This window comes from Pituophis catenifer, unplaced genomic scaffold (genome assembly GCF_029215685.1).
Source record: "Pituophis catenifer annectens isolate HBS135680 unplaced genomic scaffold, rPitCat1.0.hap2 SCAF_15, whole genome shotgun sequence".
NCBI classification, from domain to species: domain Eukaryota; kingdom Metazoa; phylum Chordata; class Lepidosauria; order Squamata; family Colubridae; genus Pituophis; species Pituophis catenifer.
Window position 1 is genome coordinate 14,900,916 of NW_027256895.1, and position 12,692 is coordinate 14,913,607.

General features: G+C 38.6%; 1 protein-coding gene across 1 annotated transcript in view; it reads right to left on the reverse strand.

The window, feature by feature from the left end:
• LOC139324605 (uncharacterized) overlaps nt 1-6,931 on the reverse strand; it is a 30,256-nt gene extending 23,325 nt beyond the window's left edge. The window contains exon 1 of the mRNA XM_070954323.1: nt 6,849-6,931. Coding sequence (XP_070810424.1) covers nt 6,849-6,893 — 45 coding nt within the window. The 5' untranslated portion in view covers nt 6,894-6,931. The remainder of the gene's footprint in view (nt 1-6,848) is intronic.
• Between the last annotated feature and the right edge of the window lie 5,761 nt (nt 6,932-12,692).

Here is a 12,692-nt window from a genome sequence, read left to right on the forward strand (position 1 = left end):
GAGCACGTTGCAATAATCTAACCTTGGGGTGACAAGGGCATGAGTGACCATGAGGAGAGCCTCCTGATCCAAGTAGGGTCGCAATTGGTTCACCAGGCGAACCTGTGCAAAGGTCCCCCTAGCCACAACTGTCAGATGTTGCTCTAATCTTAGCTGTGAGTCTAGGAGGATACCCAAATTGTGAACCCGTTCTGAGGGGGACAATTTCTCCCACCCTCAAAACCAAGGATGTACAATCAACATAGTCTTTAGGAGGCAATACCACAGCCACTCAGTTTTGTCTGGGTTAAGTCTGAGCCTGTTGACTCCCATCCAGACCCTCACAGCCTCCAGGCACTGGCACATCGCATCCACCGCATCACTGAATTGATGCGGGGTAGAGATATACAGCTGGGTATCATCAGCGTATTGCTGATACCTCACCCCGTATCGTCAGATGATCTTACCCAGCGGCTCTAGTTAACAATGCATGAAGTACAAATGTTCCTCTACTTGTTCTAATTTTTCATGATTTATTTTTGATTCATTATTATTCCTTTTATTTCCCTGGTTACAATCTAAGAGAAGTCAGTACCAACTAAATGCTAACCAGAGGTGGGATTCAGCTGGTTCGCACAGGTTCACCTGAACTGGTATCTAATTATTTCTGCAGTTCAGCGAATTGGCTGAATTCCACCACTGATTGCCATGCCGAGCCACGCGCCCCTCCCCTCCCAGTACTCCTTGTTTGGCCTCCTGGCTGCCTGGCCTGAGAAGGTAAGTCTGACCATGGAGGAAGGAGACCCACTCCGGGCCTGCCGGGCTCAGCCAAAGGGGCACCTGGGGTGAAATGATTAGGTTCAGCCACCTTTTGGATCCAGGTCTTGGCTTCTGCAGGGCCTCTAGATAGAAGGCCTGAGAGAAAGTGCCTGATCCGGGAACACAGCCCTCCACAATAGAGGCCTTCTGGGAGCAAAGTCTTGGATGATCTCATCTGTCCCAAAAGCCTCGAGGGGCTACAGAGTTTCTGCGCGCCTCTGCCAGCCCGAGCACCCTGCCCTACAGATCACAACAGGGCCAGTGCATCGCAGGGGCACTCCAGGTGGCCGGATGAATGTCCCAGGCCTACCACATGAGTCAGCCAGCCTAGCCAGAGACTGCTGGGTAATAATAAATGTCTTAATAACTTTTTAAAGTACATCAACTGGAAGATAAAGTCCATCCATCTTAAAATTGTCAAGATTGAGAAACACTGTAATAGATAATAAGTTCCTAAACAAATAGAGCTGTAATCCACCTTACCTGAGGAATCTTGTAGATCCCTAAGATAGTAGCTATGTGGAGGGAAGTTTCTGAGTCAGTACCCCCAATGACAGCTGCTGGTATCTTCTTGCTGCATTTGTAGTTGAGAAAAGTTGGGTTCTGATTAAAGAGCAAGTTCAGCGTGTTCTGATAAGTTATCTGGGCATCAAAGTGGCTATCATAGATATGAAATCCCACAGTCCAATTGGGTAAGATCATGCTGTTTCCATTGATTTCATTCACTGCAAAAGCCAAGGCTAGGGTGTGCTGATATTTTTTCAGCATTACACTAAAATAAAAGACACGTTTTGAGTAAACCATGAAGTTCAGTGTTGTGACCATTTGCATCCCAGAAAATGGTACCCTATATTTACTGGTGGAGAACACTGGAGAATGAGAAACCTGACATTAGAATGAAGTTACCTTTAACTAGAGAATAGCTTGTTTGCTTGTAATGGATCTACCCTTCTCCAATATTTCAACTGTCCTAATTTGTCTTAGAAACAAATGCAATGTTTTACATTGCAACAGATATTACACTAAATATCGCTTCATTAACTTATACAGTGAAACTATTCAATAATGGATTGTTTTTCTTCTGGACCAGACCAAATCACATGTAACCCAACATGCTAGTCACAAGACAATTATTTGCTTCTGGCCTTTCCAAAGGTCAGAGAAATATGAAGAGATTTTCCTCCAATGATTTTTGAGTAGGAAGTCTCTGGATACAAATAATGCTATGCATATAACACCAAGGATTTAAGCAAAAGAAGATTGATCCAAAACCGAGGCAGTTTTTCCCACTTCACACAGTCAAATCTAGCATGTTTACTGACTGACTTGATCGTACAGTTGTTAAAGATCAGAATAAACTCAGAGCATACAAGGAGATCAGGCAAATATCGTAGAATCATAGAGCTAGAAGAGAAGTTTAGATCACAATATCCAACTGCTTGCTCAGTGCTGGAGCTTTAAGTTTAAGCGAAATAGTTGGGTTAAACCTAAGAGATGTGAGATAGAAGTTGCAGAGATGAAAAATAACATGTTTGCCACATGTGTGTTGATTACCATTTCAAAATCTCCTATTTTCTATTACCAGAAGACCAGAATGTATGGATGAAGGACTACTAATTATCTGATTTCTGGAATCTATGTCAAGTTGCTGAAAGCATATCAGTGGCACTGCCAGGAAATAGCCAAGTATTACAGAAATCAGTGAAGTTTTTCTTACATAGGTTCAAAATCACACTTGGATCTAGGGTGTGAGGTGAAATCAGCTCCTTCAGACAAGGAGAAAAACTGTGAAAGTATCCCACCAATTATCACATCACCTGGCTGAAAGTATTGGTATTTCACTTTCAGAGACTCACAAATGGCACAAACTGCAGGAGATATCGCACAATCTGTTGGTTGCAGCAGCAGCAGCAGCAAATACACAAGAAGTCTCAGGGACAAGAAGGACCCTCTCATGCAGCAGGCAAAATGATTGTCCCTTAATTTAAGATCTCCTACTCTTACTTTGATCATCATCATCCAGCTATTTAGTATGCCATGGTCTTTATGATTCTGAATCCTACCACTAAATGCATACACACTGATTTGCTGAATCCATGGATGGATGGATAGATACATGTATACATACATACATACATACATACATACATACATACATACACTAACCCTCTCTTTGATCCGTTCAGGAGTTACAGTATATACCTGTATGAAATTAGAGTGGAAAAATATTTTTTCTGCCTTGAGAGTAACGATGATTTCATAATTATCACCTTAGATAATAATCAGGTATGCATTTTCCAAAACACTGCAAAATTCCCAGAGGTTACTCCTCCTCCTTTTCTTTCTCCTTGGCCTTCATTCTTAGTTTGGGCCTAATAATGATTGTTTTGTAGATGATAAGTATTGGAGATGCTGAACAAAAGGAGAGCTACATATTTGATTTATTAGGAATGTAATCTAATAAATAGATATATATTAAATGTATTAATTGATTATATTTATTGGGAATATTTTTTTAGGAATACACATGTCATAAATTATCCTTAGATGTAATTATTAGATTTGATTTACTGGGGATAAATTTATTAGGGATAAAAATCTAATAAATTGTTGTTACATCTATTATTTGATTAGATTTCTTAGATTGGATTTATTAGGAATATCTGTGTGTACATGTGTGTCTTCAAGTCAGTGTCAGCTAGAAGAATAATTTTGCAGAAAATATGCTATGCTTCTCAATACTTTTGTGATGGAAGGAGGGAAAACAATAAAGTTTTCCATCTGAATATCTGATAAAAGACATATTTAATCATTTTAAACTGCTTTTAAATTTTGTATGTTCTGTTTTTTATTTCGGCTGTTCACCGCCCTGAGTCCTATTGGAGAAGGGCGGTATATAAATGGAAACAAATAAATAAAATAAATAAATATTTCCAAATTCCTACAGAGATTTAAAACCATGAATATGCTTTTCTTCCTCTACATATTGTGTTTTATATTGTCAGGGTTCCAAGTAACACCCCCAACAAAAGAAGACTCTGAGGCTAGAAGTTCCTCAAAGTTCCATTTTATTAGAGATGCCATATTGGCACATGTGGGAAAACCCGAATCTGAAAGCTTCCAGGTTTTCCCCACCCATAGGAAAGCCCAAGTCCCTGTCCAGTTCCCACATGTCCATCACATGGCCCAATCAATGCACCGTCCCCACTAGAGATACCTCCCAGTCACACCACTCCAGGTGCAGGGCAAGATGTCCTTGATTCTCAGAGAAAGGAATGTTATTATGACTATGTATCTCCCCTGCTCCATACAATCCCCCCTCCCAGTTTCCCACAGTACTAAATGTGACAGGCCTGAGGATCCAATGCAAAAGATGGCTTCCAGGCCTGACATATGCTTTAAGTATTCTCCATATATTTTCCTCTTCCTTACATGAAAACTTTGTAAATACGTAAAATATATATTTGCTGCAAATGTGAGTAACTGATAGGACTGATTTTGTAGCAACTGTTCATATTATTAAATAACTAAACTAAGAATAATTGCTAGAAACATCAATCCAACAAAATAGTACAATGTTTGATTTAGAGAAAGTGCATGATAAACTAAATCAGCCTGAATTGTGGAAGGTTCTGCGTGAATATGACATTGAAACTTGGCTGCTGAATGAAACTTGGCTGCAGATATGCTAAAACGTATCTCAGAATTTATTGGACATTTTGAGAACAGTTCAAAACTTAGTAAGTAGTAACACACCTTTGGTTGCTTAATGTATTTATCAATAAATGTTAATAGCTTGCTGATGTAACTCATGCGATCTACAAAGTCTTACATGGCATTGGGAGCAGGATATTTGTAGGTCCAACTTCCTCCAATTGTCTCTGCTTGCTCCATCAGCTCCGGCAGGAGTAGCATACTCTAGATACTGTTTATTAAGGAGTGCTATCTAATAGTACCCTAGTAGTATGCCTTTTATGTCACTGAATCTTTATGTAACTGCGTCAACCTTTTCAAGTGAGCCAGGTCATGAATCTGATGGTGCAGGAATTCCAGGAATACTACTTGATTGTGATATGTTATAGAAACAGACAGTTGAAATCTAGTCCAAACAATCGACTTTCCCCATTTTAAGAGCATTGAGGTCAAGTTGGAGCTATTCTACATCTTTTCCTCACACATTCCACTTCCTCATGACTGATCAACATTTTATCTCTTCAACTTTCCTTTCAAGACCATGCTAAATTCTTCAAAATCAATGAATATTAGTAATGTTTAGTTTTTTGTTTTTAGATGGTCCTTTGTGTTGAGTTCTGGTCTCATTACAATGATGTAGCATTTAGGGAAAAAGATAGATCCCAATATTCCTATACCGGAAGCCAAGATGGAGAAGATCTCCACAGCTACCATGTATTTTCCTTTGGTGCTCAGATACGTTGGGACAAAAGTCATCCATACACTACAAAACACCAGCATGCTAAAAGCAATAAATTTGGCTTCATTAAAAGAGTCTGGCAGTTTTCGAGCAAAGAAAGCCACAATATAGCTGATGAGAGCAAGAAATCCCATATATCCTAAAATATAATAGAACATGTTGCCTGATCCTTCATTGCATTCAACTACAATCTCTTCTGGAAGAGAACGCATGTCCAAATTTGGGAAAGGAGGGCCAGTGCACAGCCACACTGTGCAAATACTTGCTTGAATGCAGGAACAACAGAGAATCAGAGAGTATGAAAATCTTTGTCCCACCCATTTTCTCATTTTTGATCCTGGCTTAGTAGCCATAAAAGCTAAAACCACTGTGATGGTTTTGGCCAAAACTGAAGAAACTGCAACTGAGAAAATGATCCCAAAAGCAATTTGGCGAAGAAGACAGGTCAGCAATTGGGGCTGACCAATGAACAGCAAGGAACAGAGGAAGCAGAGGAAGAGGGAGACAAGGAGAAGATAAGTTAGATTCCTGTTGTTAGCTTTGACAATGGGAGTATTCCGATGTTTTATGAAAATTCCAAGTACCACCACTGTGGTTATAGAAAATGATAGAGCCAAAACTGTCAAAGTGATGCCCAAAGTTTCATTATAAGACAAGAAATTTAGATCCTTGGGAATGCATGTATTTTTTTCCTTGTTTGGATATTGTTCTTCTGGACAGTCTAAGCAGTGATCCATATCTGTGAAAATATGTATTTCAGAATTCATAGTCGTATTTCAAATTTGCATACTTTTGTTTACTGAGAAGTATTTATTAATCGAAAACATTCTATTCATAAAACATCAGGGGACAACTATAGTTTTTGGAACTGCAATGTGCAATAATTCTTATCATTCATTGCCTTCAGTCCTCCAAGGTAGACATGCTGGCAGATATACTCCAGCAACATTAACACCTATTCACATCTCTGTAAATATACCTTTGTTAAATCTTGCTTTTGGAGAGCTGAACTAAAATGGAACTCTCATGAATAATGAGGATGACCTGATGAGTCCTGGTGGTGCAGTGGTTAGAATGCAGTGCTGCGGACTACTTCTGCTGACTGCCGGCTACCTTCAATTTGGCAGTTCGAATCTCACCAGGCTCAAGGTGGACTCAGCCTTCCATCCTTCTGAGGTTGGTAAAATGATTTGATTTGATTTGATTTGATTTGATTGAACTTCTCTACCGCCCTTCTCCCAAAGGACTCAGGGCGGTGTACAGCCATATTAAAACACATATAAACTCACAAAATTTAAAAACAATTTAAAATGAATATATAAAATTTGGCCCACAAAGTTAAAAGCTAACAAACACCCAATTTAAAATTCATATTAAGCCAGCCCGGCCTGTTGGAACAAAAGAGTCTTAAGGGCGCAGGGAAAGGTATGCAGGTATGCAGGTGAGGATCCAGATTGTTGGGAGGCAATAGGCTGATTCTGTAAAACACTTAGAGAGGGCTGCAAAGCACTGAGAAGTGGTATATAACTCTAAATGCTACTGCTATGTGTGTGAGATCTCTGTGTGCCTTTATGGATACACACAGTTGTACATACATAAATATAACAATATTTCCTACCTCTTTCATTTGAAAATTTTCTTGATGGACAAGTATTACAATCATAGCAACAAAATGGCTTCCCTTCCTTCCTTTTCTTTCTGGAGCCTGGTGGGCAATGAGGATTGCACAGAGCAAGAGGAATAGTCTATTCATTAATGAGAGGGAGAGGGAGAAGGAGAGGGAGAGGGAGAGGGAGGGTGGGAGGGAGGGAGGGAGAGAGAGAGAGAGAGAGAGAGGAGAGAGAGAGAGAGAGAGAGAAATATATTTTATTTCCTTGAATCCAACCATTTTCAGAAATCAGTACATGCATCATATGCTTCTGAAAAATATTAGTTTTGTGTGTGTGTGTGTTTGTGCAGATATGTACCAATATAAGAATCTTATCCAAAATAGCATATATTATTGATGACCCTTACCTTTACTCAGAATAGGCTTTTTTCATCACTAATACGTTGAAATAACCTACTGTATATAGAAATAGAAATAGAATAATAGAGTTGGAAGGGACCTTGGAGGTCTTCTAGTCCAACCCCATGCTTAGGCAGGAAAACCTTCAGACAAATGGTTATCCAACCTCTTTTTAAAAACTTCCAGCATTGGAGCATTCCCAACTTCTGGAGGCAAGTTGTTCCACTGATTAATTGTTCCATCAGGAAATTTGTCCTTAGTTCTAAGTTGCTTCTCTCCTTGATTAGTTTCCACCCATTGCTTCTTGTCCTACCCTCAGCTGCTTTGGAGCATAGCTTGACTCCATCTTCTTTGAGGCAGCCCCTGAGATATTGGAACACTGCTGTCATGTCTCCCCTAGTCCTTCTTTTCATTAAACTAGACATACCCAGTTCCTGCAACCATTTTTCATATGTTTTTCTTGCCTAAATGTAGAACCTTACTTTTTTCACCATTGAATTTCATTTTCTTAGATAGCGCCCAATGTTCAAGTCTGTCAAGATCCTTCTGTATCTGAAGTCTATCTTCTGGAGTGTTGGCTATTCTTGCCAGTTTGGTGTCATCTGCAAATTTGATGGGTTCCCCATCTATCGCGTCATCAACATCATTGGTGAAGATGTTGAAGAGTACTGGTCCTAACACAGAGCCTTAGGGTACTCCACTGCATATGTCCCTCTATGTAGATGCAATTCCATTGAGGACTACACATTGAGTGTGGTTGGTCAGCCAGCTACGAATTCATCTGGTTGTGATGCTGTCTAACCCACATTTTTCAACTTTATCTAGTAGTAGGTTATGGTTTACTTTATCAAATGCCTTACTGAAGTCAAAGTAAATTATATCGATAATAATCCTCTGATCCACTAATTTTAACAATAACAATAATAATAATAATAATAATAATAATAAAAATTTTGGCAGCTCAAGAACAAGCCCTAGCCACAAACTGCATTAAGGCAAAAATTCAACATGTTACCACCAACAGCAAATGCCGCCTCTGCAATGAGAAAGATGAGACAGTCGACGACCTGATCAGTGGGTGCAGCAAAATTTCACAAACTGACTACCTACAACGCCATGACCGTGTTTCTAAGATCATTCACTGGAAACTGTGCCAGAAGTTTGGATTTGAATACAGCAAAAACCACTGGGAACATCAGGTTGAGAAAGTTTTAGAGAATGAGAAACTCAAGATCTTGTGGGACTTTAGGATTCAGACTGACAGGCACTTGGTCCACAACACACCTGACATAACAATAGTTGAAAAGAAAAAAGTATGGTTCATTGACATTGCAATACCTGGTGATGCACGGATTGAAGATAAGCAGCAAGAAAAAATCACAAGTACCGGGACTTGCAAATTGAAGTTGAGTGACTGTGGAAAAAGAAATTGTGTGTTGTCCCGATTGTAATTGGAGCCCTTGGAGCAATACCCAAAGGGCTACCCCGCTATTGAGAAATTCTAAATTTGCCGGACTTGAATATTTTGACTCTACAAAAAACCACCTTACTCGGAACAGCTTTCATCCTCCGACGATACCTTAACAGTTCCTAGGTCCTTGGTTAGGACTCGAGCTGCTGAGGTATCAACCAGCCTCCAAGGCTGTGAATCTCCCTAAAGATTAAATAATAATAATAATAATAATAATAATAATAATAATAATAATAATAATAATAATAATAAATGTCTTGTGGTTATTCTGAGTTGTTTGTATTTGACTTCAGGGCTGCTCATAGATAGAGTCAATATATACATTATATTATTACTGAAAGTCAGGGACCATTTCAGTTAAACCACCTAAATGACATCTAAATTCCTCCACAAGAATTAGTGTTTACTGGTCGGATGCTCTTTCTGATGCCACATGGTGTTCTCAATTGTCTTCGTGGCAATTATCATAACAATACTGGCAATCGTTAATTGCAGAAAAGGAGGCCATCTATTTTAATTTTCAAACTGGAAACTTCATTTTGGTCCTACCTGGTTAAAATGGGCTGGCCATGTGATTTTTCTTTCATTGATGGAGAACCTTCTGCCTGATGGGGCTTGAGGATCCATTTGTCCCACTTTTACTTTCATGAAGGATTTGTTAGGGAAAGTAACCCAGTTGATGAGGTCAAATCCATTTAGCAGTTCACCCTTCTTGTCAAAAGACACCTTGTCTCCGGCACTGTTGTTAAAGGAGACTTGACTTAGGAAATGATAAAGCTGGAATAAATGACGTTTTCGCAAGTGTTACCAAAGTGGTGGAAAAAGTGAAAAATGTTTGACTTGGAAAAAAGTTTTGATATTCTCTGAAGCTATTTAATTATTTTATCACTCCGTTACTGGGAGTCCCATTATTTCCTTCCCCAATCAAATATTTCACTTCAGCTCAGTTTGAAAAGCATACGAAGAACTAGCAGGCAATGTATTTCAAATAAACAGACTAAATTTTCTGTTAGCGTAGAAATATATTGATATACCTATGTCACTGATGGGAATCCAATTATTTCAGAGCCAAGGTTTACTATTTGCCAGGGGAATAGTACTATTGATACTATCTTTACTATCACTATTTCTATTGAATTAAATGTATATGTTGTCTAATTTCCAGTAACTCTGGGCAGTTTCCAAATGGTTATTAAGTACTGTAATTATGTATTTTTTTTCTCCTATAACTTATTGTGCAATTTTTATTATTTACTTAAATTAGAATGTTCTGCAAAAGTTTGGATAAAATCCTAAATTCTGGATTTGGTAGCATCCTGCATCTGCAAGAATACAGCTCTCATTTCTTTCAAAACTTACAAAAATGATACTCTCAAGAAAACGTTACTCCTTTTATTGCCATTGTGGAGTCTATTTACGCGTATTTATCTCTGTGGTTTGCAGGTTGTCCTAGACTTATAACCATTCATTTAGTGATCTTTAAAAGTCTCAATGGCACTGAAAGAATACCTTATAACTAGACCTTGAATTTATAGCTATTGCTGCATCCTTACAGTCATGTGATCAAATTTGATTGGTCAATTTTTTTTTTAATTTGATTTATATGCCGCCCTTCTCCAGAGACTCAGGGCGGCTTACAATGCGTTAAGCAATGGCTTAAATGTAGTTACAATACCATATTTCCCTGAAAATAAGACCCTGTGTTATATTTTTTAGAACCCTGAAATAAGCGCTTGGCCTTATTGCCATGCGCTCGAAAGCCCGATTGGGCTTATTATCAGGGGAGGTCTTATTTTGGGGAAAACAGGGTAGTTGCAGTGTCCTGGGCTCTTGTGATCACCATTTGTGACCTTCCCATCCAGCTTTTGATAGCAAAGTCAATGGGAGAAGCTGGATTCACTTAATCATCATGTAATTAGCTCAACAACTACAATGACTCACTTAATAATCATGACAAAAAATGGGCAGGTCTCACTTAACAACTAATTTGCTTAGGCATGGAAATGTTGGTCCCAATTGTAATCATAAGTCAAGGACCACTCATATACCCACTGTCCTTCCTTCTGTGCATCTTCTCTGGGAATTCTTAGTTAGGCAGTATATACAGAATGAGAATCCTTCTTATATAAGTGAAGGCAGTAATATCAACAATAACAATGATGCATTTTAAAAATCTGCCTTTTAGACGCAACCTTACCTGAAAATACTGTGATTTAGAAGTCCTTGGGCGATCTCTATCCAACACTGCTCCGTATTTCCTTCTGGATGAGTAAAAGGCATGCAAAGCATGAGTCACAGCATAGACAGCATTATAAACACTGTAGCTTTGACTGGTCATGCTTGTTTCAAAAAAAGAACGTGGAAGGCTTTCCAGTCTCTCATTGCCAGTACAGCTTCCTTTGTCTGTTGCAGAATCTGGAAACGAGCATTTAAATGCTTGTTCCCAGAAGACTCTGATAAAATGATCGGTCAGAGAATGGGGGTCCTGAAATAGAAGGAAATTCTGAAACGTTGACATCTCCGAGGTGTGACTTGCAAAGGACAAGTCACCGTGGAAGATCTGCATATTTAAATTGTTTAAACAGGGAGCCACTGAAAAATCCCAATGGGCTGTCATCACCCATACTTTCTGCACAGGCAGCATCATGTCTGATTTGGCAACATTGAGCACTACCTGCAAATCTAACATCATGTGAGCATCAGCACTTACAACACAAACATTGACGTTTGCTTTACTAAGCAACAGGGCCATTTCCCTAAACATGTCAATGAAATTATCAACCATGTGTAAAAAATTGCTTTGGAGCGGCATTCGTTCAGAGAAGGCAGTGCAGATTCCATTATCATTAAAGCTTTTCTCCAAGATCTGCACAAATGTTTCTCCTTTATCATCATCCATGGCCATGATCCCAATCCACTTCCATTGAAAATGCAGAAACAGCTTGACTATTCCTGTATACTGATGCGCTTCATTAGGTACCATGCGGTATAAGAAAGACGGGTGACTTATATCATTCACTGGTGGACTATATAAACAATAGGAGACCTAAAGGCCAACATAATTACATTAATAATAGGGAAATATAAAAATATCTACAAGATGAAGCACTTTTCTATAATGCTAGGTTTTTTCCCTCACATTGTAGCCTTAAACCCTCTTCTCCTCACCATTTTAACTTCAGAAAAATGTAGTGTAATGAGAAGGTTTGTGGTCTTCCCATGCTGATGCTCAGTCAATATATTTCATGACAGATTAAAATCTTGCTTCCTCTTTATTTACAACCTATTGTCCTCACACCTTCTATGTACTGTATAATAGAAACTCCAGAACATGCACTTCTTTCCTCATACACTCATACACTTTTGTATTCTTTCCAAATTCATTTCTCACCTGTCCATTCTTGACCCTATCTCTCATGCTATTAAACACATACTTCTGAAATATTCAATTGTCACTGCATTCAACTACTGTGTTTCCCCAAAAATACGACCTTGACTTATATTTTTTGAAGCCTGAAATAAGCACTTGGCCTTATTGCCATGCACTCAAAAGCCCAATTGTGCTTATTATCATGTCTTATTTTGGGGGAAACAGGGTAACTTTTCTGTTTCTCCTAAATTACCTAATTCCCACTTCCATAGCAAGGTGAGGAGAAGAACACAGTAGTTTTTATTTTCTTCTTTAAAAAAATTGTTAGTTTACAACACTCACGGGCTGCTCTAATCACAAACTTACTCTATGTAGCATATAGTTTTCTCCCTCCTTAACGTGAGTTAAACCAAACCAAAATAAATAAATGAATAAATGAATAATAAGATACACTATTAGTTCTGCATAAGTGATTCCATATTATCATGACTTCTTTTATCTGCATTTATACATATTATTTCTTTTATCATCCATTTTCCCATCTCTAGTTAACAACGCATGTTAGTTAGCCAGTGCCAACTAAACCTAACATAACAATTAATATGAAACATTC